At 46.5% G+C, this 26075-nt stretch overlaps 1 protein-coding gene across 1 annotated transcript in view; it reads right to left on the reverse strand.

The window, feature by feature from the left end:
* Nucleotides 1-1786: 1786 nt before the first annotated feature.
* LOC146202456 (LIM/homeobox protein Lhx9-like) overlaps nt 1787-26075 on the reverse strand; it is a 51297-nt gene continuing 27008 nt past the window's right edge. The window contains exons 5-6 of the mRNA XM_084584686.1: nt 3615-3757; nt 1787-2287 (exon numbers count right to left, since the gene is read on the reverse strand). Of these exons, the coding sequence (XP_084440812.1) occupies nt 2129-2287; nt 3615-3757 (302 nt within the window). The 3' untranslated portion in view covers nt 1787-2128. The remainder of the gene's footprint in view (nt 2288-3614; nt 3758-26075) is intronic.

Below are 26075 nucleotides of genomic sequence, written 5' to 3' on the forward strand. Positions count from 1 at the left end.
GCGGAGTCTGCGTTATTTTTCCTTTATCTAAAGTAATAAATATTTAAAGGCCAATTAGGTAACCTTAAAAAAATGACCGGACAGGACTTAAGTATGCTTAAGAACTAAAATGGCGATTTTACAGGACAGTTTTCACTAGCTGCATTATCCTTGTCAATACTACTAACATCATCATCGTCGTCGTCGTCATCATCATCATCATCGATCTCGCTATTATCATCATTAGCAAACGTAGCATCATTAGCAGAACTTTGTGAACCCCCGATACAAAGGAGAATGGCCGCATCAGCATCAGCATCAAATAAATACCCCGATATTGTCATCGCTACTTCCACCATTATTATTATCACCAACTGTAGCGTCGTTATTAATGCTGCTATGATCATTGTCATCGTCATTGTCATCGCTACTCTCATCCTCACGCTAAACAAGGAGAATTACGACCCGTTTCTTGCGCGCCCGGTGTGGAGTAGTGGTTTGCGCACTCATCTTGGGATCGCAGAGGTAGTGGTTCGGATGGGGACAGATTTTTTTCTTGCGAACATTTCCACAGCCTATGAGGTAAAAAAAAAAAAAAAAGGACTTCGCCTTAATATTGACTCTATGAAGGAAGTGTCAAGTCACAAATAATAGCTATCTCGGAAAACAGCCGAGTGAAATGCTTGAACAAAGAGAACATTAGGCACGGCTTTATTAAATCTCCTTATAACGAAGCCCGCAAAGTATAAAAGCTACCGCGTTGCGGTTGATGGCTCACGTCTCCAACAGTGCACGCGCAAAGCCACGTCGGGAGACAATACCCTGGAAAAAGGTGCATGTTTTTTGTTCTTTGCGATGCGTCTTGCGAAGTAGCACTGTTGTCACGTGGTAGCTCCTTTATCTCGCAGGATGTCTAACTTAAGGGCGTTAAAGAAAAGCAACGTAAATGGCAATTTAGCGCAAATATTTTAGCTGGCTTTTTGTTTTAACGTGATACACCTACCGAAGAGGCATTTTATCCGTGGAGCCAATATCTTAAAAGTTATTTAGTATGTCTTAACTGGTTAATAGATGTCCTAGAAGAGAATATTTGCTGATTAGCTATCCTATATTCACAACCGAAGCCCAACTGGTATTCTTGCCGAGCTCAATCATTATTTTTATTTTTTATCTTCGTTACTTTTAGACGAGACTCACGGTGTGCCATTCTTTCGATGCCGTTATTTATATTTGCAAACACGCAGTTTTCGTATCTACTGCTTTAAAGTTCAGTCAATGTGTCGACTGGTTCCTCCAAGTCTTCGATAATGTATAGGTATATAATAATATAATCTGAAACGGTGGGCCAATGACCAGCAACCACTGTTGGCTACACGCAGCCACGAGAATACGAGCCAACGTCGAGGCAATGAGACGAGACGCTCGTAAGCACTGTAGTTCCGCCGTCTCTGTCCCTATTGGTTTGAGCTATTGAGGCTGCGCCTGCCACCGGTAGTTGTTGGCCATCACCCAGTCATTTCAGGATAGGTTGGACATGGCTGTACCCTTAATGTCGAGCCTCTGCCAGTCCTTGAAGCTTTTTTATATATTTTTAGAAATTGGGCCGTATGACCGTGCGCGACACCATACGAAATATCAATTCATCTTCCACACTTTCTGTGCCGAACTCGTCCTAAATATCTATACGCGTTACCGTGATATCTAATCTAACCCTAAATGAACTGTTAGAACATTCACAGCCTATTATCGCCAAAACGTAGTCGTGGCTTTCGTCTGCGCTTTACGAACTGATTTCATATCCCCGTACTACCAGCTTCTTGTTCTCTCTGTGCCTAGGTCATCCGTGAAAACACTTAAGACAAGTTCAGAGGATTGTCGCCGTTGTTTTTCTTCGCTGTGAGGGCAACCATACTCTCTCGCGAATGCTCCCAGTCTGAGGTGGAACGCTGTCATCGGCCTTAAATCATCCGAAATCAGCACTGTTTATAGAAGACGAGGAGTAGACAGCCGCCAGGCTATGCGATGCCGTTACTAAATATCTGGTGAAAGCTTGCAGTGCCCATGTCCCGCCTATTGACTGTTGTGTGCGGTCGACAGTGGCATTTCAAAGGCTATTATAGTCAAGCGGTGGTCAAGACGCCGGCTGCCCTCAAAAAAGATTCGCGTAAGAGTGGATGGTCTGCTCTTCCAGCGTGATAGTGGCTCCCAGGTCCTGCAGCGGGCTCGAGTCCTGGGCCACCTCGGGCCCATGGCTCGCCTGGCGCAGCAGGTTCCGGCGCCACTTGGCTCGCGCATTCTGGAACCACACCTGCTCGGCCGATAGAAAAGCGTTGGTGTCACCGTTGAAACGGAACAGACAGACATGAAAGGTTAGGTTCAAATTAATACTGCCTCTCTGTATGAATGGCTACCAATCATAGCTGTACTTATAAATCGCAAAGAATTATCACTCGACTGGAATGTTTTGCTTGCGATAAATAAGTTTCAGTAGTTTGACGGAAGAACCTGCCTGCATTATCCTATTACGAGTATCTAGACCCCGTCACGTTCATAATATCGTGTTTTAATGCACACGCCCTAACTTGTTTGAATATAATTTTTCCTTCGCTTACTACTATTCAATGGAAAGATCTCCGTTCAACAATTTTTGCCGCTGATAAATTGTAACAGCTGCTACTCACACGGACTCAATCGTAATATCATGAGCTACGTTCTTTCTTTCCTGCTCTATCTATTCCTGTCTGTGTCTTTATTTTGTCCTTTCTCTTTTTATTCCTTTGTTACGCTCTTTTTTCTTCCTTCCTTTGTTTTTGATACCTCGCTATCTTCAGTTTTAAGCTCTCTCTCTCTGTCTTTCTTTTTCTTTCTTTCTTCCTCAATCATGGGATTTAAACTTAGTACCAGCGTGGAAGGCGATGACATAGACGCACCGTCTTGTGTACCTCCCCTATGTCCTCCTTTCGATGGAGGCGAAAAGCAAGGCACCCGTGTGCTGTGCGATGTCAGTGCACGTTAAAGAACCCCAGGTGGTCGAAATTTCCGGAGGCCTCCACTACGGCGTCTCTCATAGCCTGAATCGCTTTGGGACGTTAAACCCCACAAACCAACCAACCAATCTATGTCCTCATCTTCTACGCTGGATGGCGCCGAGTTAACGCTGAATCATCAATTCGCCCAACTTTCGGCATTGCTCGCTGCCGTTTACTCCGCAAAGTTCCTTGCGCGAGCCCATTCTTTACTCTGATTGTTACGTGACGGCAAATCATCATTTCTCAGAGTACAAATGTTGATCTCTCTGTGACCTGTTTCTTTTTTTCTTTTTATCTCACAAATGCCTCGTTCAACAGTGCTTGCACTGCGTCTTGATTTGTCTGAAACTTTAACTCTATTTTCGCAGACATGCCCACCTGCTTGGTCTGCGAGAGATCGCATCATGTAATAAATAAATCAAATGGATAAATACATGTGCTGGCAACAGGGCGATGTACGACTATTCTTGCCATAACAGCAAGCCATAACATCAGCCTCTGAAGTTGCACTATAATGGGAAACGGAAACTGATGTCGCACAGCGGAGTAGCAGATTAGCACGTGGGCAGCAAATTATATAAAGTCTCCGCAACGTGCCACGCGTACCTGCAGCACTCTCTTGCTCAGTCCTGTGCGGAGAGACAGCTGCTTCAGGTCCTTGGAGTCCGGGTTGTGGTTGACAGTGAAGTAGGCCTTCATGGCTCGCAACTGACTGTGCTTGAACGAGGTGCGCATGCGCTTGTTTGTCTCTGGAGGGGTCACGAGATGGAGAAACAAAAGCAAAACAAAACATTAAAAACAATGCTCACCCAGACGACGGTAACAAGTAGCCCCAACGCACTCAAGGCTATTGGTTATGGTGTTTACGGTGGTTGCATGGTGCAGTTTATGGCTCTTATTTTTTTTTTTTCAGTAATCCGTCTAATTCCTCCTCATTTATAAATATTACCTGACAAAGTAGTCCACAGTAACCATACTCAAGCCCAAATCAGCAGTTAGATGTTGCAGTAAAATGACGAAAAATTGCATATATTGCTTTCTCTATGAGCATGCAATTAGTCGCAAGCGGTACGAGCAAAACGTGCTTATAACAAAATGACTGGATCAGTGCCCTTGGTGATTTAACGCCTCGTGCGGAACATGCGGTAGCACGACGGTGTTTCTCCGCTGCGTTGAAAATGCGCGTAAAATTCTTACAAGTACACCCTGAGCATTATGCGAAATAAATTTGAAATTCAATACATCGTCGCTAGATTAGAAAAGATGGAACGTCTATATGTGACGTCACATCACTGGTTTTCAATCACTCAGGGTAATTGGTGAAGGCATCCATTGTTGTAGCAATAACCTATCACTGTACAGTTTGTTTCGATAACAACGTAACGTTATTATTTTAATAAACGTTTTGTAGAGAAAACATCGTTCACGGTGCACTGTCTCATCTTCAAGACATCGGGAACAAACTGAAGACGGAGAACAGATGCTAAAATCTCGGCAGTTTATTAAGAGCTTAATGTCGCTGCTTCTGAAGTTATGAAATCTATTTCAAAGCTACTAGCAGCATATCGTTCCTCTTGCTTGAATCAATGATGCTGGACTCTGTGGTTCAGGGCGGTTGCCAACTGTATGCGACAGCTTTGATACACGGACTAACTAAATAAGGTACGCAGGTAATACGGGAATTTGATGCAGGCGAAATTTAATTATGGAGCACGAGCAAAAGATAGTGAGGGAGTAAGCGCTTTACGCAACGTCTCATTGCTGTCATAACTTTACTCTGCGGGGCGCTCTGAGAATGCCAAGCCGCTCAACGAGGCTCCCCTCTGATATATACCGTCACTGAGGCGACTTTTCACGGGAGCCGGAATCATGGACAAGTGCGCCCCGCCAGTACGTGACGACGCGACCGCTCAGCGCCGAGTCGGCGGCGCAGCACAGTCACCTCCCCGCGCACGGCTGTCGCTCCCGTCGACGTCCCGGCCACCGCGATGACGGTCCGATGACGAGCGCCGCATTGTCGCCCACCCCCCGCCGCTGGGAAAGCACTTCGGGCGCACGTGACTCCGCGACACACTCACCTTCCCCCTCTTCAACTGTTCCCCCTTCGGAACTTTTGTTGTTGCGCAAGGTGTCCCCCCCTCCCAATCTTCTTTGGCTGTGCGCCCAGCAAGGCTGAAAACCTGCCTCTCCGAGTGGTGCGGCGGCAGGAGAAGCGTCGAGAGTGCTCCTGCGGCAGCGTAGTATACACAAGGAAAGCGCCGCCGCGGTGGCAGGGAAGCGAAGTGGAGGGTTCTACACAAAAGATTCGGGCACACTTGCCCTTCTGCCGGACTGCGCACGAACGCGCGCGCCGCGTGTCTCTTGGGCGATACACACTCGTCGGCCCCGCCGCCGCCCACTCGGCCCGTGGCTCTGGCCCTGACACAGGGCCGGAAAAGCCAGCGCGCCGCCTGCCCGTGCGCCCGCCGAGAACACGTTTCGCGCACAAAGGGAAGATATGGTGCAGAAACTTTCTCCCCGTCTCTATCACTCGTTCTTTCCATGCTTTGTCTCGAGCGTGGTTGAAAATAAAAGTGGATAAAGAAACTTTTCTTTTTTTCTTTTTTTTTTTTTCCCACTCGTTATACGAAGCAGGCCACCCCGCAGTCAAAAGCAGGCAAGCGTGTTTTGTTTAACAAGCCTCGACTTATTTTGAAGGCGTGAGCGTTTACTGCGTTGGATGGGGGGAGGGGAGGGGGGTGATTCGCTGCGCCCCTCCCTCTTGACCCGTCGCTCCCGTGCGGGGCGATGGAGACGTAATGAGACCGGATCGAATGGGGGCGGCAGCTACTATGTTGGCACACGAGTGTGGAAGAAGAAAAAAAATAAGAGCGAGAAATGATGAACAGGGATGGAAAGGCAGTTCTTTGCGCGTAGAGAACATTCCATATATGGGACATGGTATCAGTACATTTGGCGTTAAGTAAGAACAATCTTAAAAGACGCCACATCGTTTTCGCGTGTAAATTTTGTCAATATTTTCATTCATTCATTCATTCATTCATTCATTCATTCATTCATTCATTCATTCATTCATTCATTCATTCATTCATTCATTCATTAGTTACGTTTTCTGGACGTGGTATGGTAGGCTTTGGGGCCGAATTGCCTGAAGGAATCAGGATGCAAATTTGAATATCAAGTATACGCGACACCCAAATGATCGAGCCACTCGTGCGTTCAGCGTTTGGATAGAGCCTGATAGAGGAGTCAGTAGGACCATGAGGTTACTCATGGGCGATGCAGTTTTACGCGTGCTAGGGTTAACATTTCAGGCCGGACATAAGAACTGCCGGCACTATGGCTATTATTATCAGCAGCATTTTCGAGCATGTGTTGGAGAGAATCCAGTAATTAATGGCTTAAAGTGCTTCACTGACGGGAACGGAACAGCAACTCTTGTTTTGGAGTAGCAACGTTATCTTATGAATTTGCTATTCTATTCGAATGTCCTATACAGAGAAATCGATTGTGCGTTCTCTTTGTAGCCTGAAAAGATTAAACAGGAAAACACATTGTTATTAGAGCTGCCGCTGTGCAGGTATAAATGATGGGGGATAGGGTATCGCTCCACCACTAGAAATCACCCCCTCCCTTTTTTTCTCTCTTGGCCGCATTCTTGTGGGTCACTCTTGCCCATTTTTCTTGTGAAAAGGTACTGCGGGCTTTCATCGAAAAAAAAAAGAAAAAAAAAAAGAAATTCGGCATGCCTGGCAGCCGCGTAATAACCCGTATCAGACGTCTGTGTGGAAAATATGGGACACTGGGTGGGGTGAAAGAGAGGTTTAAAAAACCTCACCGCTAGCATTCGTACCTATCACCGCACAGTTTATGACCTAGTAATTTTCACAAATGTGCAAACAAAACTGTTAGCACCGAATATCATACTGGAGCCTGGAACAAAAAGGCTGAGCTCATCTGACTGACGCTAAAGCTTCGTCGCAGTGAGGGTCTTATTGATTCAGGGAGATATACTGGAGCAGTTGAAGCCAGAAGCTGGGCATATGATTCACTAAAATGAAAGCGCTGACATCCTGGCAACGGCGCATTGCAGCAAGCTATCCTCAGCGTTCAGTGGTTGTTGGCCCTTCAAAGCAGGTAACTGGGGAAAAGCGTGCAAGGCTGAATTCCCAGACGACTGCCCTGGATCGTTGATGGCAGTTTACCTGGTGCTCGTTCCCCAAATTTCATGGCGGTTGACGTAACTGCGTGCGCTAGTAACTCTTCCTTGCTCAACGTACCAGCGATGTTTCGGCGCGTGCAGCAGCGCTCTTCTCTTACGCCTCAATAAAAGAAGCGTTGAAGTGAATTCAAAGCTTGATATCCAAACAAGGCAGGTGTGCAAGCGCTCACTGTGTCTTGGCGAGGAAGAAAGTGGAGTTTAGAAGGAGTCGCCGCCAGCTACGATAACGCACCCTCAACCACAGTTGCCTGAAATTAAGATGTCGCTCACCGCTATAGCGCTCAAGACTGAGCCGCCAGAAAACCACGCGAGGTAAGGTCGGCGCTCCAAGACGTGAAACCGAAGCGCTCGCGCAGTGAGCGTAACAAAATTTCAAACGTGAAATTGTCCCTGCAGAAGATCTGGCCAACAAATCGTACCCTTGTGCAATATTGCAATATGGATTACTGGCATAGATATATTATGAAAGATGCCTGCCTCTCTGCGTTCTCTTTTCGGCAATGGATCAGTAGGGTGTATGCAAGAAACCAGAGAGCCCGTGACTATTAAGCAGTGTACTACTAAGGTGCAAATGAATGCTCAGTAGCGTGGAAGAGTGACTTTTCTTACTTGCTGGCCTTGTAATCACGTATCATATTATATCATGTCGTATCTATATTTATTACCATATCACATCTCATCATATATCATATATCATATATTGGGCGCGAGGACATACCATGGCGCCACTTCTTGGCAGCGCCAAGTGACGCAGTAAGTGGGATAACGCGCGTTGAACCGCTGCTGCTTTCTGATGGTTTTCTAGGCAGTTTTGTTGTGCGTTAATGCTGAATTAATTAATTAATTATTAATTTAATATAAACTTCGGTCTAGGCTGTTGAAGAATATTTGAGGTATCAGGCCTACTGATCCGGCAGGAAAGCATTTCATCGAGCAAGCAAGCTGGAGAAACGTAGCCCGGCGAGTTTGAACTATACTGCTACGACGCCGCACACCTGCAGCGTCGTTGTCGCTGATGTTAAATAGTTAAATAAAGTGAACATGTGAGACATCAGTCGGAAATAAGCATTCATGAATCACGGTAATCATTTTGAGAAAATTACGCGCTGCACAGCTACATCGATACTTTGCTCGATAATAATATATTTTCTCATAGAGGAACGGAGCTCTCAGGTGATGACAGAGGCGGGACACTTTGCACAGTAACAGCGCCGTTCGGCTGATCCTTGAATAGTCAAGTTGTACAGTGGGGATCGCGAAGACATCTTTTAAAGCCACTGTGCAGAGGTGTGTTCCTTCTTAAATACTGACCGCGATCATTGCCACTCTAGCTTCGAAAAAGAAGGGGGGGGGGGGGGGGGTTCCGTGTAGTTTAGTTGACCCTTACGTCAGAAAATTATGGTATGTATGATTATTTGTTTCCCCGGTCATTTGAAGTTACTGCTGAAGTTGCCTAAGGCGAGTCAACTTGTACCGCTGCCAGTGGCAGCAGGAGAGTTTAGTTTCGGGCGCCAATGCCTTCAGTGAGAAGAAATTTCACACCTCCCCACTTGCGGACGAACATTCTTTGCCCTGGGTAGGTACTCTTTGGCGAAGAAGCCAGAATGTTTTCTATGCCACCAGGAATCGGACTTCGTTAGTTTTACAAGTGATAAGCGCAAGAACATAAACATTAATTAGCGCCAATCCTTCAGCCGCCACTCACGGAACTCTCCAACTCCATACTAATGAAATTTTGCTCAATGAAACGCATGTTGCACACAGAAGAATGACCACTCCCTTTACACATTGGCAACTTCATTAACAAAGCTTCCTTCAGCTAATTTTTCGTGTAGAAATGCGAGCGCGCGCCAGGTTCCATCGCGTATACAGAGCAGTAACCGGACCATGTACACAGCTTAAATAAACTAAAGCAACAACAGCGACGACGCAAGATGAAAGTGTGGTATGCTAGTAGACGTCAATACGCAAAACTTCAGAGAAAACCGCGACTTTTAGCTTGTAAAAAGCACGAATTCAATGCAGCGCTTGCTTCAGCAGCAGTAAGCGGAGTCACGTGAGCCCACTTGCTCCCCTAGGTCGACACTAGCGCCGCCCGCTCCGATGGGGGAGCTCGCGCGGTGGCTCAACGTTAGGGCGTTCGATTGTCGAATCGAATCGCCGCACTTGCGGCCGCTTTTCGACGGAGACGAAAAACAAGGTGCTCGTGGGATGTAGGATGTCAAGTGATCGAAATTTCCGGAGTCCTCCACTACGGCGTCTCTCATAGCCTAAGTCGCCTTGGGGCGTTAAACCCCCCAAACGAACCTACATTTTCATCCAGCGCTGTGCTAACTTCTTGCTACGACATACACTCACTATAGCCCAGCAGCAACTTTCGTTATACCTTCAGCAATACTGAGCGGACATTCTTGAATTTCAATGCTCCGTTCACTGTTCATCTTCAACAGATATGGTCTGCTCTCTTCGCTGTGATTGATTGCACCGTTATCCCTATAAGTGAACTCTGATTGGAATTCTAAATGGGCCAAATATATCTGGGTCCCGTGAAATCTTGGCGCATTCTTTCAGCATGGAAAGATGATTCTGTTTTTGAGAAATTTGCTGATAAATTAGTCTGTTCCTTTTCGAATCCACAGCTGGCGAGAGGTAGAATCAAGCTTTGTTTTTTTTTTTTTTTTTTTTTTTACATGCCATGACAACAGTTCTATACATTGCTTCTTGGCCGTTTATGTGTGCTTTGTGCTTCAAATTCTACCACTGATACAACACTTCAGTAGAATCACTCCAAATTACCATTAGGAATATTTTATTATACAGTTAAACTCAGTCCTGTTTTTAGCGCCAAAACATGAAAGCCCATTCTCCATAAAATTCGTTCTCGGCACTCTAGTGGTCGACGATGTGAGCGAAAATCTCGAGGGTGCCTCTAATAGTTTGCCGGTGACATGGCCGGCACTGGTTGGTCAGCGGTTTCTGTGACGTCACGAGATCAAATGACGTGGCCAAGTTGGCGACTAGGAGAGCTCCGTTGAGATGGAAAGGTGAGATAAACCGGGACTCTTGGATCTTGAGAGAGACATTATAGGTCGTGCGCAGGCACGTTTGTACAGTTTTGGTTAACGCGGGGCTTTATATCCTTCTCAATATTTCTGACACATTAACAGAGGTTCTAGTTAAAGAGCTTAGTTATTAATGGCGCGAATAGCAAAGTGAATGCACGCGGACGAGGATCTGAAAGGGGAGCCTGCAAACGAAACCAACCATTAACGCTTCCTCCTCATACCCAAATGAACGAGGAGCTTAAGGGTCCCCCAAATGCTTCTTATAATTTGTTATAGGAAGACAATGAACATGATACTTTCACAAGTGTCCGATCATGAGTCGCACTGTATAGAAAAGTGCGCAAGAGTTAAGTCGCAACTAGTATTTTGCGCTAGCGTTGTCTTTTCTCTTCTAAAGATTTGCCTTTGGTAAAGATGAGGGTAACTGGCGTTCTTGAGGTGTAATCTGCCGAAACGGATATCATGCTCGGATTTGAATTCCGCTTTGAGGAGCCCTGAATGGTTCAGAATAAATTTGAAGGGCACGCGAACATTATTTTTCTCTTGCTACATGAAAGTTGTGCGGCGTACCTTCACCCCCGGTTGCTCAAACACCCTCGCGACAGGAGAGCCCAGAGCTGCGTAATCCACCTCTGATTTACCGCGGGAGCCCGGTGGCAACTTCTCAAGCATCAAGGTATACAGGCGAAAGCAGAAGTGTTCCGGAATGATGTGCTCATAACTTGGATGGGCACATTCAGACCTCAGCTTGACTGTAGTGCAGACGCACCCTGCACATATATTATGACGCATCATGAGTCTTATATAGTGAGCATCGATCCGCAAGTTTCAATGTTCAGGACGGACATTGCCAGCACCTTTGATTCAGGCAACTCGCGATCACTGCGGCTGCGCTGTGCGCACTTAAAGGTTAACACGAACGCGGACGTTGCAGCTGAGAGGCGCCGGTACATGAAGAGGGGGGGGGGGGGGGGGAACGCAACATAAAAAAACTTTTTCTAGCATATCTCCTAAGATAAGAAACTATTAAGTCTGAATACACAAAATCGCAATCGTTTAATAAATGTGCGTTCGATGAGATACGGTCCTCTAGCAGACTTAGCGTAGGAAGTGCTCTCAGCGAAGTATCTTGAACATATTCGCCGAACGTGACACTTTCATTAGTGCATCTCTATCGATTACGAAGCAGTAGAGTTAATTTTTCAATTCACTCACTTGGGAACGTTTTCTTTCATTCGTAGTATATAATACTGTCTCCAGTGGCCGGCTCTTAAAGTAGATTTTTATTTTATTTATTTATACAAAATACACAAAATGACCCTCACGACGGGAAGGCATTGCATAAGAAAATGAGGGGGGGGGGGGGGGGGACAGGCAAATGATAAAAATAAAAAAAATCCACAGATTTTGGTCAATCGTTTCGTCAACGCCACATCGTTCACAAGCAGGGCTGTCAGCATCCCAATCAGGAAGGCGTATTTGTTTCAACGCCGAGCCATAGGCGGCACAGTAACGTTGTTTCACGACGTGTTGTGTGGTGGAGAATACGCAGGCGCAGTCCGTGGCCCAATGCCTTGAGGCGACGGTTAGAAAACTCTCCGGTGTTCCACGCTAAATGTGTTCAACTCCACAGCCAAACAGCGAAGCCGACTAGCGGCGTCGGCTCCTTTGTGAGTGCCCTGTTTTTGCAACTGAAAGACATACACTGCGTACTGCATTGGATCGTCTGGACGCTCACCCCTTAACGGAAGGGAAGACTCTGGGATCATGGCCACAAAAGTCATCTGCGCTCAAAGATTACAAGGCACTTCTTCGCTTTATAAGAGAGACTAACCAAGATAATTTGTTGGGCGAGTTGGTACACAAACAGTACGATGTATTAACAAGAGACTACTGGAACACTGGAAGAACTTGGAAAGTGGAAAGGACAAAAAATTTCTGGTCTCACATTGCCATTCATGTGAAACAATGAAGAAGGAGAAGAAGTGCACTCCTATGTTTTACCAGGTTAGGATTTTGTATCGCCGCAAAGGAAAGATGACGAGAGAGATAGTTGAATCATATTTTATTTCAACGGACAATAAGTGTGTCAGCAAGACTTCTCTTTCAAGCAAAGAGATGTCTTTTTTGAGTGTCTTTTTGTGCAGCAGGTGAACCCAGGGGTTGTTTCACGTGATTCTTTCGTTTTCGTCATGTTTGTTTTTATGTGGGCCTTGGAGTAAAGGCTTAGGTATAGTTGTGAGTCAGCGCTTGTACTGTGACTTCCTTTTATCTTGTCCTTTGTCTTCTTGTTCGCGCTGTTTAAATTAATAATGAATTAAGAGAGATTAGCCTGATTGTCAGACAGTGACTTTCTCACCTCCTCCCCACTTCTACCCTCCCCATTTAATCCCCATTCCCCTTTCCCAGTGCAGGGTAGCCAATTGGAATTATTTCTGGTTAACATCCCTGCTTTCCGTCCTCCTTTTTTCATCCTCCTCCAGCTCCACAAATTTTGGATGGCTCGTGTTTACTCGTGAGATATAGGCAGGATTTAAAGCTGAAAAATGAAGAAATCAGCCAGCTGATTGGAACTATTGGCCGGACAAATATATGAAATGTACAGAAATCGCAGGCAATTCGAGGACAAGTAATTTATAATACCCCAAATTTCTAGCTTAGGTCTGCAGATCTGGAAAAGCATTTAATTAACGCGCCCTCGCTGACGTTGCTGCTACACTCGAGCGGTTCGCATAACAGCCGCTCATATCCTATCTGTTTGAAAGGTTGTCTCACGCATAATAACGTAGTTGGCTGGTGTTCGTTTCCGCATAGAGCATCGAAAGCAGAAATATGAACCCCAAGTGTCCCTGTGCTGATGAGCCCGGCTCGTTCTTCGCCTACATAAGCAGAGCGTAGTTGGTGCCACGCCCACCCGTGAGTCTCTCTGGATGCTTAGAAGGGGTGCGCTCGGGCAGAAATGGCGTTCTCTCGAATGCGACGCTGAAATCCTCGTGAGAAAGGATCCTGCCTTATCCTCGCGTAACGGCATGCCTCTGCCCGTACAGAGCCCCCTCTCTCACCCCATCAGAGCCGGCCGCGAAGGCAGCTCCAGTCCCAAAGGACCTCATAAAACGCCCCTTCCTCCCGCGCTACCACTGAGACACCAAACGCCAGGCGTACAGCACACCGTATGCAGTGCTTCAGCCCGCTTCAGCGCTCGCCGAAAAGCGCAGGGAACCAAACGCCGGGACACCGTGCGGGCTGCCCGCCTGGGCAGTGGGGAGCACGGCTCTCGGGTTTCAACTCCGGGATTAACCGCAACAGCTCTCGGGGGCGTTTTGAGAAGAGCTGGCATGGGCGCGCGAGCGCTCCTCTCGCGCCACGGGTCTCGCTGCTAATCTGGCAGTTGCTTCTGGGCCGCGTCCCGGTGTTAATCCGCGCTTCGGCCGCAGATGAGAGGCCTAATAAACGCCGCGTGGCTCAAGGTACAAGAGGGATTACCAAAGGGAGTCACGTGCAGCTCAATGGGGAACATGTGTCGGTTCGCTTGCCAAGTGCAAATAGGAATAAGGGAGGCGCGTGCCACCCTCTCTTCCGTGCCTGCGCCGAAGAAGCTCAGTCAGAGTAGTCGCAAGTTCCGTACACGGCGCGGAAAATGTCGCTCGCCGCAGGTCACTGGTAAGCCATTTCATATGCTTGTCAATCGTGACGGCTACCTATATATCTACAAGTAACAGATGAGCTCGTATGGGCCCTAGATTTGACGCTTTTAAATTTGATTTTAATTCTGTGTCTTGCCGAACTCAAACATTTTGTCCTTATAATATCGCGTGCCAGCTTTCGTGGCACTATATATAGTGGCCTGCATGGATGTGGTGCTAGGGACAGATGATGTTGTTTTCATCGGGCAGACTGGTGATGGGATGAAGCGCTTGTACACATTCTACAGGCATTAAGCGAGGTGCGGGAGTTCGTTGTGTCATGATGAAATTTGAAACAGCGCGAAGGACGAGGACGAAGACAATTGACACACACATTCCTCCCTCTTCGTAAAATAATAATAATTGGTTCACAGGAAGGGAAACGCGCAGTATCTGTCACACTTGCTCTGTGGACACCTGAACCGCGCCGTGAGGGAAGGGAGGAGGGTGGGATTGAAAGCGGAAAGAGAGAGGGGGGAGTCGGTAGTAGAGGGATACGGTATAATTTAGACCACCTGGGTATCTTCAACGTGCGCTGACATCGCACAGCACACGGACACGCCATTTCGTTTCGCCTCCATCGAAACGCAGCCGCCGTGGTCGGGATCGAACCCGGAACTCCGGCACAGCAGTCGGGCGTCTTACCATTGCACCACCCCGCCGGGGCTGTTTAAACTTTCATGTATACATAGTCAGCGTCAAATGAAAAGAACGCGAGAACTCTAATGCAAGAGCGAAATTAAGCCAAAATGAAATACTCTTCACAGCTGGCTAGGAAACTGTATTTATTTTTAATTTTTTAGCACTTGATTTTCTTAACACTTGAGCAGTAATCGCGCCTCCGAAGCAAGAATCTGCGCCGATATTCAGGCGCTTCCCCTAAAATTGTGTAATATTTTAGTTAGCATTGAAATTGTGCGGTTCAAGTTATATTTGGCGCTGATATATTAGTACCTCGATAGATGGAGAAACCTTTGGTACCTATGCAACGAAGTATGTCGTAAGTAGTAACTTAAAGCAGAACGCCTTTGAGATGGTTTAGCGGATGTGGTTTTCTGCTATCGAGCACAATGCCGTATGTTTGACCATGGTCATGGCGTCGGATTTTGACGGCGGCAAAACCAAAAAGGAATATTCTTATGCTGATATTCAGCCACTTGAAATCGATTCGGAGCCTTCATCTTCGTTGCATCTCCAGGCTGTCGTATAAGTTTGACGCATGGCGTATATAAATTAATAAACAATAATTAGTGTCTGCCCATCTGAAACGCGTTACTTACATAGCGAAAGCATCACGATAAGCCAATCAAGAAGTTCGAAATTTTAGCTGAAAGACCACCATGTGCACTTTGAATTGAATTCCAGAAACAACCGAGAATGTGCACTGTGTAAAGGTCTCTTCAACGCATGTTTTATTATTGGAAACTGAAAGATGTAAACCGTAGAATTAATTTCAAGCAATGAAAGAAGACATGATATTCGCAGACTAGAACGTCTGCGGTTGCCTAGAAGAGGAATTGGATGACTATGCGAGGTAGGCACCTTAATTTTCTGCCCCTGCACCGCGATGTCTATAGCGTCCGGCTGTCGCGACTAAGTGCGTGGGATCAATTAATGACCGCGGCGGTCGCATTTCGATAGTGGTGGAGCTCAAAAACGCCCATGTGATGTAAGTACGATGTCAGCGTGGGGTTAAAGAACCTATATCTGCGCAGCCTCTAAGATCCCATGTACCACTCTGGAATATTAAACAATAAAGTCATCCCATGATCTTTCCACACGTATGTTGCCTTTTGTTGCTAACCTAGGATCCATTTCGCGACTTCCTTTGAAGCAGACAGTACGCTCGTCAATAATGGCGCATATAACGCCAGCAAAAATTGCTTTTCTCTGATGCAGTTTGCCACAGACTTCGCCGGTACGTTGAAGCTGAATTATTGAGATATCATTTTGCCATGTCATTCATTATAGGAGTACGGATGCCGTGTCTGTAATTCTACAGTGTTTGATGCACAATCGGGTGCGCTTCCCTCAGCACCTATAGTCTTATTCCACCCCTTCCTGAGCGCATATGGGCATGATGACTTTACAGATAAATAGCTACTGTCCCGGATCCATTTGAGGCCTAATATATCATCATTTGAGTTTCTACAACGCCCTTGATAACGCTAAACATTACAATAGCCGTTACATGTCTAAATATCCGTTTGTAGGAAATATTACAGGTCTTCTTGCATTTAACAAACTACCTTGTTTTGTTCAAACCTACCGCATTATGGGCCGCTTACGAAGGCCGAGTGTATAAATTCCGACCTGCCTTCTTTCTTCTCTCTTTTTGCCAACAGGGGCAGACTTATTAGCTAAAGTGCGGAGTTTATTTTTGCTTCGAAAAATAAACGAACTGTGGCGCGATAACTTTGATGACAATGTCTTACTGTTAAGTAACAATGCCAAAAAATTAATAAGCTCATTTTCCCTTGATTACTGCCAGCGTTTTTGAATGAGGCCGCATACGGTACGCGCTTTCCTCAGCTCCCGACATTGTGCGCTGGTCTGTTCGCTCGAACGGGGTTCCCGCATAGAGCGGCGTATAAGCACGAGTCAGCGATTAGCGTAGGCGCCACTGCGGAGCTTAGTCGACGGGTGCGCACAAATGCGGGCGCTTTACTCTAGCCAACTACATCGGGCGAAGCGGGGCGGGGACCCCAGCCCCGGGACCGGCTCTCCCGCGGAGACGTCTGACACGCGCCGATCAATATCGAGTTTCAATTGCGCCGCCCCACAGTGCCGTTTGAGATAATCCGATCCTGAGAGAGGGTGAATGGGTGACAGGCCCAAAGCACCGCGCGATGCGCCAGGAACGGGCTGGCGGTCCGTCAGTGCGCTCAGGCTTTTCTTCGACTAGGCGACTAGAGATTACGATAGGACCGACAGCGGCGAATAACGCGTCCGGTGGTGGCAGTATGCGCGCGCGTTTTTGTGTGTGTGTGCGTGCGTGTGTGTGTGTTACAAAAAGGTTAACCTAGCCAACTCTGTTGACCAAACAGGCGAACAGGCATTGATACTGGCCGCACTATCGATGGGTCTGGCCATAGACTGCCGCGTAAAACTTGAATTTCTACGTTATCAGTCCAACGCTTCCCCACACGTTATTGCAGCTGTATGCTGTAGGATACTACCTCTGCAACATTCCACTCATTAATGATCTAAGCTTTAAGATTAAATTATTAAAACAAAAGAAAGCGTGGAAGCAGAACATGCAAGCAAAATGTAACGTGGGATAAGGCGCCACATTAAGATAAGACTGGTAGTCACGAGTGAGTATGCAATGACAAGTGGTATATAAATGTCACGTCATGCTTAGTCATGTCATGTGGGTCATGCTATTTTAGTCATGAGTCATAGTAACTTATCCTGAGTCAGTCAGATTGGATATCCAATGTGCATGATTATGGAGTCCATAAGTTGTGTAAGTCAATCCATGTCACGTCGCTCCGCCGGGGTGGCGCAGCTGTTAGGGCGTTCGACTACTGTGCCTAAGGTTGCGGGTTAGAAGAACATGTTAGCGGCGAGTGAAGACCGAGCCTGCTTAGAGCGGTAAGCAGTTTGCGACACACTTTTTCTCCACCGCGTTTTCTTTGTAGTTTCCAGGCTAATCGGACCCACTGGTCGACGCGCGAGGGGTTGTTTGTGGACGACGAAAAGCCTATATATATAAGCTTGAGGGAGCAAACACTGGCAACCACGCCTGCCAACATATATATATATATATGTGTGTGTGTGTGTGTGTGTGTGTGTGTGTGTGTGTGTGTGTGTGTGTGTGTGTGTGTGTGTGTGTGTGTGTGTGTGTGTGTGTGTGTGTGTGTGTGTGTGTGTGTGTGTGTGTGTGTGTGTGTGTGTGTGTGTGTGTGTGTGTGTGTGTGTGTGTGTGTGTGTGTGTGTGTGTGTGTGTGTGTGTGTGTGTGTGTGTGTGTGTGTGTGTGTGTGTGTGTGTGTGTGTGTGTGTGTGTGTGTGTGTGTGTGTGTGTGTGTGTGTGTGTGTGTGTGTGTGTGTGTGTGTGTGTGTGTGTGTGTGTGTGTGTGTGTGTGTGTGTGTGTGTGTGTGTGTGTGTGTGTGTGTGTGTGTGTGTGTGTGTGTGTGTGTGTGTGTGTGTGTGTGTGTGTGTGTGTGTGTGTGTGTGTGTGTGTGTGTGTGTGTGTGTGTGTGTGTGTGTGTGTGTGTGTGTGTGTGTGTGTGTGTGTGTGTGTGTGTGTGTGTGTGTGTGTGTGTGTGTGTGTGTGTGTGTGTGTGTGTGTGTGTGTGTGTGTGTGTGTGTGTGTGTGTGTGTGTGTGTGTGTGTGTGTGTGTGTGTGTGTGTGTGTGTGTGTGTGTGTGTGTGTGTGTGTGTGTGTGTGTGTGTGTGTGTGTGTGTGTGTGTGTGTGTGTGTGTGTGTGTGTGTGTGTGTGTGTGTGTGTGTGTGTGTGTGTGTGTGTGTGTGTGTGTGTGTGTGTGTGTGTGTGTGTGTGTGTGTGTGTGTGTGTGTGTGTGTGTGTGTGTGTGTGTGTGTGTGTGTGTGTGTGTGTGTGTGTGTGTGTGTGTGTGTGTGTGTGTGTGTGTGTGTGTGTGTGTGTGTGTGTGTGTGTGTGTGTGTGTGTGTGTGTGTGTGTGTGTGTGTGTGTGTGTGTGTGTGTGTGTGTGTGTGTGTGTGTGTGTGTGTGTGTGTGTGTGTGTGTGTGTGTGTGTGTGTGTGTGTGTGTGTGTGTGTGTGTGTGTGTGTGTGTGTGTGTGTGTGTGTGTGTGTGTGTGTGTGTGTGTGTGTGTGTGTGTGTGTGTGTGTGTGTGTGTGTGTGTGTGTGTGTGTGTGTGTGTGTGTGTGTGTGTGTGTGTGTGTGTGTGTGTGTGTGTGTGTGTGTGTGTGTGTGTGTGTGTGTGTGTGTGTGTGTGTGTGTGTGTGTGTGTGTGTGTGTGTGTGTGTGTGTGTGTGTGTGTGTGTGTGTGTGTGTGTGTGTGTGTGTGTGTGTGTGTGTGTGTGTGTGTGTGTGTGTGTGTGTGTGTGTGTGTGTGTGTGTGTGTGTGTGTGTGTGTGTGTGTGTGTGTGTGTGTGTGTGTGTGTGTGTGTGTGTGTGTGTGTGTGTGTGTGTGTGTGTGTGTGTGTGTGTGTGTGTGTGTGTGTGTGTGTGTGTGGCAAGCACGGTTGCCAGTGTTTGCTCCCTCAAGCTTGCCCAGACATTTTGGACAACTTTCGAAAAATCGCTTTTTAGCGTTAATGTTCGTTATTTGTACAAGTGCTCAATGATAGTCAAATATTCTCAGATTCTGCAGGTAGTTCTGTGGTTCCTTGACACATTTATTCCCAAAACTATGCCCAATAGGTTTTCTACGGCGGCTTTAATTATTCGTTTCGAGGGCGCGAGAGGCTGGACAGTAAAAATTTCGCTACACATCACAAGCTTAGAGCCATTTATACTGGTATGCTCACAAACATTACTTTAGAATACTTCACAGTTGCCTAGCAATTAAAAGGTGTCCCATTAAGCTGAAGTTCTGTATCATGCAGGACGTGCAGCAGCCTTACTAGAAGGAATGTGCAGCACTCTGTCTTCATGCGCGCCGAACAAAGACCTGCTTCAAAAGCAATAAGTATAGCCAGGTTTGACGTCACTGTCACGAGATTGCGTAACACTGGCGAGCGCTGTGTTCACCGCGTGAGTCTTTCCATCGTTGCGATAGCACCGCGGTCAATGCTATATTTAGACCACAACGCAATCCTCCTCCTCCAGAAGCCACTGCGCATGCGCCGATCGAACGCCGATCGCCTTGACAGCGGTAGAAAATACCATAGCACCGGTCAATTGCGCGCAAACCTTCCGTGTCGGGTCGAGTTAGCGCGTGCTGTGCGCGGTGCGTGCGCAAGCGGATCTTGGTACAGGCCACGGATCAACTCTGTTAAATCTCCCTATCGAGGATATGAGCTTGAGCGATGTTTTAGGATGTAATACTGATAACTACGCTGCAAAATTGCATCACGGATGGCTGTAGCAGAGAATGCACTCATTGTAGTCAGTGCACACTAGGTACTGCATACACTTGCCACGGCTCCGCGGGCATACATCCGCGCACAAAATGGTACGCTTGGATTTTTGCATTACTGGTGGCCGGCCAAGGCAGCCCGATGTTTAGCGACTAATACATAACTTGGTGCGAGCTAGTCGGTGATTCATTGTAGAAAGTGGCAGCTCAAAAGAAACAGGGACGCAAGTGAAGGTACGCAGATGAGATGACCGGACAAGCTCTAAAGTTCAGCGCTTGTCCTTTCGTCTGTGTGCCTTCTTATGGGCCCTCGCTTATTTTGCGAGACGCTTAGCGGTTTATTTTTGCGTGTGAGGTTGGCGAAACGTCGCTATACAAGCACTTTCGAAAAGCCCGCGCTCTGAACCCAGCCCGCAGCACAAGCGCGACATTACTTTCGTCCGGGAGAGAGAAGGTAACTTGGTTTGTGCGTCATTGGTTGACAGCGCTCTGGATGGTGCTCAGAGCGTGGGGTTTTCGAAAGCGCGCGTCTTTTGGCGCGAGATTGCCGCAATTTGTTAAGCTATAGCGCCGACGGTATTGATATTTTCGAGCTTTAAAGATTTTATGTCGCTGTTACTAATTGTCGGCTGGAAGTTTATAAATAGAACTGGAGCCTAAATGAATAGTCAAAAAGTTCTTTATCAGGAATTGGTTAACCAGATTACAAGTTAACATTGTTTCTCTATTTCATATACTCCAACACTATATGGTACAATTGTGCCGCACAAGCCATATATGTATATCTCAGAAAGCCTATTTAAAAAAAAAGAATAACGACCAGCTTTCTTGAAACACTCGGTCTATAGTGCCTTCCCGTCAGAGCATAACGGCAGAGCTGGCCACGTGCATGCTTACGGAACGCTTAATATAGGGTATCTTTGATTGTTGACCACTGGCGAAAGCCTTTATAGTTAATATAGGATACAAGGTCGTAACTTGAGGCGCTTCGTGGCGTTGTAGGTTGCGCGTTTCAAGAACACACGGACGGTCTACCTATAATTTTCGCTCGGGCTTGCGCGCGGGACCACATCTCTCTGTGAACCTGGAACGCATGGAGCAATTCTGTGCAACTATACTATTAGCAAAAGACTCAAATCAATCGCAAAATAAACATCTGCCTGTGGTGCGCCAGATGGCTGGCACCTTTATAGAAGTAGTTTCTCCGGCCTACCTCAAATGTTTTATTTTTTACCCCTTGACTACAGTTAGGTAGGACACCCTATTAATATATATAATATATATATATATATATATATATATATATATATATATATATATATATATATATATATATATATATATATGTGAAGGAAAGAAGCCAACAGTTGGCGAGGCCAAGGAAAGCGTTGGGGATGGTACTTTCTCTTTTTTTTTATGTTTACTTGGATAATCACAGAAATTAGTAATGTAATCTGTTTAGGGGAAAGATAATTAGACACAAAGTAGAAGAAAAAACAACGTGCCGATGGTGGGATCCGAACCCACGACCTCCGAATAACGCGTCCGGTGCTCTTCCAACTGAGCTACATCGGCCGCTGTCCCCCCTGCTACTTTCTTGGGTATTTATGTGGGCTGTATACGAACTTTGAGAGTGTTCACCAGCGCCACCCTCAGCCCTCGGATCCCACCATGCGCACGTTGTTTTTTCTTCTACTTTGTGTCTAATTATCTTTCCCCTAAACAGATTACATTACTAATTTCTGTGATTATCTAAGTAAACATAAAAAAAAAGGAGAAAGTACCATCCCCAACGCTTTCCTTGGCCTCGCCGACTGTTGGCTTCTTTCCTTCATGTATTATTATAACGAGCACCCTCATTTCCCCTTGATTGATCTGTTTATATATATATATATATAGGGGAAATGAGGGGCTCGTTGTTGTAGAAGTTAAAGGAGCCAAGTCTACGAGTCCAAGGCAAACGTTGGGGATAATTTCTTACTTTTATGTTTTGTTGTTGGTATTGACAAGAAGTAGTGTTATGATGATTTGAGGGCTAAAGAGTATTAAACGCAAAGCGGAAGGAAACACAACGCGTCGATGGTGGGAGTTGTTTTCCGTTGTTGTTTTTCCTTCCGCTTTGCGTTTCATATTGTTTATCCCTCAAATCATCATAACACTACTTCTTGTCAATACCAACAACAAAACATAAAATAATTATCCCCAACGTTTGCCTTGGACTCGTAGACTGTTGGCTCCATATATATATATATATATATATATATATATATATATATATATATATATATATATATACATACTTAATACATATACATATATGTACTTTGCATTGTTCAGGTATGCACGGAATACCGCCGCATAATAGGTTGGAAGCCCTGGTACACTTAATCGTTTGCTTTCCCAAGGCAGTCCTCTGCAAGCAATCGGCTTAGAGAGCATAGGTCGAAATCATGCTTAACTATACGTTGGCCCAACTGCCGTAGTTAATCTATTCGCAATTAGCAAAATGAGCGATCGGGCGCATTAAAGCGCGGGTTTTCACCGCACTGAGTAGATACTGAGGGCACAAATCGGGTATGTCGGCGTGTATGGACAATAATGGTGTATTTCGATGACGTTCACAGGCTTCACTGCCCGCCCCTGTGCAGCCCTGGACAGGAAGCCGTATCCTGAGCGCCCCGCGCCGACGAACACAAGAACTCCAGCATTGCTTTGACAAACCTTGGTTTAGACAAATTTTGGTGCCTTAATTATTTTTTATTCGTTTGTTTCCCAGTAGAAAGGTGGCGTTGTTAAGCCACGGGTCTGGTTGCCATGGATTTTAAGCAGCTTAGAAACGGGGCGGGAACAAGCTCGATCGCAGCCCATCTCCCGTCGAAGCTCTTGCGTGGCAATCCCTTTGTGAATCCCGCCGTATAGGCGGCGACGCACGCCGCCCAAAAGCGCACGCGTCGCGCTTACGCCACCGGAAAATCCCCCAAAATCCGTGTGGCTCGATACAGAGCAATGATCATACGCATTCTTTTGTTCCCTTATTTTGACCTTGCTGGTCTGTGAGAGTTTGAAGAACAGAAATATAAATATATACTCGCCGCAGTCAAGATGCGCTGATGGAGCGCTTTACCTTCAGTAAAAGAGGATGACCACTCCCTCTGGTGCCTCCTCGACGAGAGCCTTTGAGCTATGAACCGAAGCTATGTCATGGGATTTTAAAACTGCGCTTGTGCTATTAAGGGGGCCGTACTGGAGGAGCCCGGATTATATTTTGACCGCCTGGAAAGTAATTAACGTGAACTCACATCACATGGCACACGGGTGTGTTTGCAGTTGGCCTTCATCAAAATACTGCCACTGCTAAAGGAATCCGGCCCCGCGAATTTGAGCTCAGCTGCCGAATACCATAGCCACCGGGTTTACGCGGGAACTCGCTGTGCCAACTGTGTCGTTCCGTATGGGTAATGTTTTTTCTTATCACTTCAAAATTTTGAAAAGTAGAATGTGGCGAAAAGAGAATTTTAATGGGGTTGTAGAAAGTTCAAAGAACAGCAGTAAGCTCATTTTTTTTCTGAAAGGTCTGAAAAGCAAAGAAAGCAAAAAAAAAAAAAAAAGGGTCTGAAAAGCAGATTTTTTGATCTAATTGGGGGATTTTCGAATTCGACATGGGAATATAACTGTGTGCCCAAAGTTAAAAGAAAAGAGTCGTTGCACTATATATTATATGCTCGGTCCAGCCGGTGAGGCGCAGTGGTTAGGGAGCTCGACTACTGTTCTGAAGGATGCGGGATCGAATCTTGGGCCTCGGCAGCCGCTTTTCCATAGAGGCGAAAAACAAGGCGCCAGTGAGCTGCGCGATGTCAGCACACGTTAAAGAACCCCAGGTGGTTGAAATTTTTGTATAGCCCTCCACTACAGTAGCGTACGTCGGTGGCGCAACTTCTGCAGCCACTCTAATATTCTTTCCATCACAGATGAACTCTAATCTATTCGCCGGTGAATGGGGGGGAGGGGGAAGGGGGGCACTGAATCCCAAATACCCGTTATAGGCACATTAGGCTGAACACAGCGTGCACGACAAACGAGACAAAAGTTACAGCCGGCTGATGCAGGGTACGAAGAGCGATCAGCACTACATCCTGCTGCTGCGGGTGGTACCTATATAATGGCGGGGATGATATTAGTGCAAAAACACTGATATACCCTCAGCAGCAACAAGCAATAATTTTGTCCGACCTTGTTTGTGCCGTCGCTCTGATTAGCTAAGCTGTTTCGTGAGGTCACAACCACGTGGCAACGCGCGCGTAATTCAAACTCAGTCCGGTATAACGGCTGCAACGCCCGAGTCTCCCCGACGCGTGCTTCAAAATTGCTAGTGAACGGAGAGAGTGATGGAGCCTATGACTGAGAATAAGTGACCATACCCTCTTGTAGCGCATTCACAATAATAAAAAAAAAAAAAGAGAACAACATCAGAGCAGATTCAAGATGGCCGGGTCTGATCCTGGGCACTCGGGTTCAGCAGCAGTGTCTTAATCACTGAACCACCCTATCTTTTTTTCCCGCATCACTGAGCCACCGCGGCGGGTTATTTCGCTTGTTAGGTTTAAGTATGGGTAAAACTCGCTCAAGAGGAAAGTATACAACAGTTGCATCTTACCTTTACTCACCTATGAGGCTGAAATGTGGAGGCTAACCAAGAGGGTTCTACTTAAGTTGAGGACAACGCAGAGGGCTACGGAACGAAAAATGTTAGGGGTAACATTAAGAGAAAGGAAGCGTGCAGAGTGGGTCAGAGAAATAACTCAAGTTACTGACATTCTACTGGAAATTAAAAATAAGAAATGGGCATGGGCAGGACATGTAGTGCGAAGAGAGGATAACGGATGGTCGCTTAGGATAACAAACTGGATTCCAAGGGAAGGAAAGCGTAGCAGGGAGCGGCAGAAAGTTAGGAGGGCGGATGACGTTAAGAAGTTCGCAGGGGTGAAGTGGATGCAGCGAGCGCAGAACCGGGTTAATTGGAGAAATATGAAAGAGGCCTTCGCCTTGCAGCGGGTATAGTCAGGGTGATGATGATGATTATGGGTATAACAGGCCATTTGACGCGGCGGATCTTAGATGGCGCCACGTGTACAGCTGAAGCTGCAGCTTTCCGTGCTTTCACACTATATAATTTAATTTGGTTTTATTCATTTATTTTTTTTTCTCAAAAAGAAATAGGAGCAAGAGCAAAAGGCAGAATAATGCCTGACAAGAGCTCTTGCCCCATACAGAGTTAGGCACGACTGTCATTACACACAGACACAGATAACAATATTTTTCGCACTACCAGCTTCCAGAAAAGTGATCTTAAGTGGATGCGACACAGTACTCATGAACATATACTAGCACGAAAGACACATCAGCCCTACAAGAAAACGCAGTGAGTTGTCACAGCCATAATCTCTCAATTTTTCGTATACAACAGGCAGTATTCTCCTGTACCAAACTGGACTGCCGCTTCACCCGTCGAGTAACTTAATTGAGTAAATGCGTCTATACTACTGCCCTTAAGATCAGTGCCCTCTAGAACTATAACGCTGATCATGTCAGTGTTAGCCGCTCAGATCTTGAGCTTTCACGTACCGCGCTGCCAAAGACATGATATAAGGAACATGAACTTCGCTCAAGCTGTAGGTCCGTGCCTCACGTTCGTCACAAAATCATGGGCACTCGCCGGTTCGCGGAACGGATGAATAAGTGCCACAACCACTTATTACACGACTGAAATATATAAACTCAAGAAGCCGCTGTAGGTTTTTACGAATGTCTAGGCCGGATTTGAGGCTGATGGTAAATGCACTACGTCTTACGGCATGTGTTAGGGCATATATATGATTTGGATGTGGTCTCCCAAGTTGGTTTTCACCGCTGAAAGCGAAATATACATGCCCGTGAATACGAGAGAAGAGCCTGTATTGGGGGCGAGCGCCACCACTGGAGCGAACGGCGCTAGTGTCGACATAGGGGAGCAAGTGGGATCACGTGACTCCTCTTACTGCTGCTGAAGCAGACGCTCGATTGAATTTGGGCGTTTTAAAAGCAAATAG

The sequence above is a fragment of the Amblyomma maculatum genome, chromosome 1, assembly GCF_055883805.1.
Source record: "Amblyomma maculatum isolate TAMU_Amacu chromosome 1, ASM5588380v1, whole genome shotgun sequence".
NCBI classification, from domain to species: Eukaryota; Metazoa; Arthropoda; class Arachnida; order Ixodida; family Ixodidae; genus Amblyomma; species Amblyomma maculatum.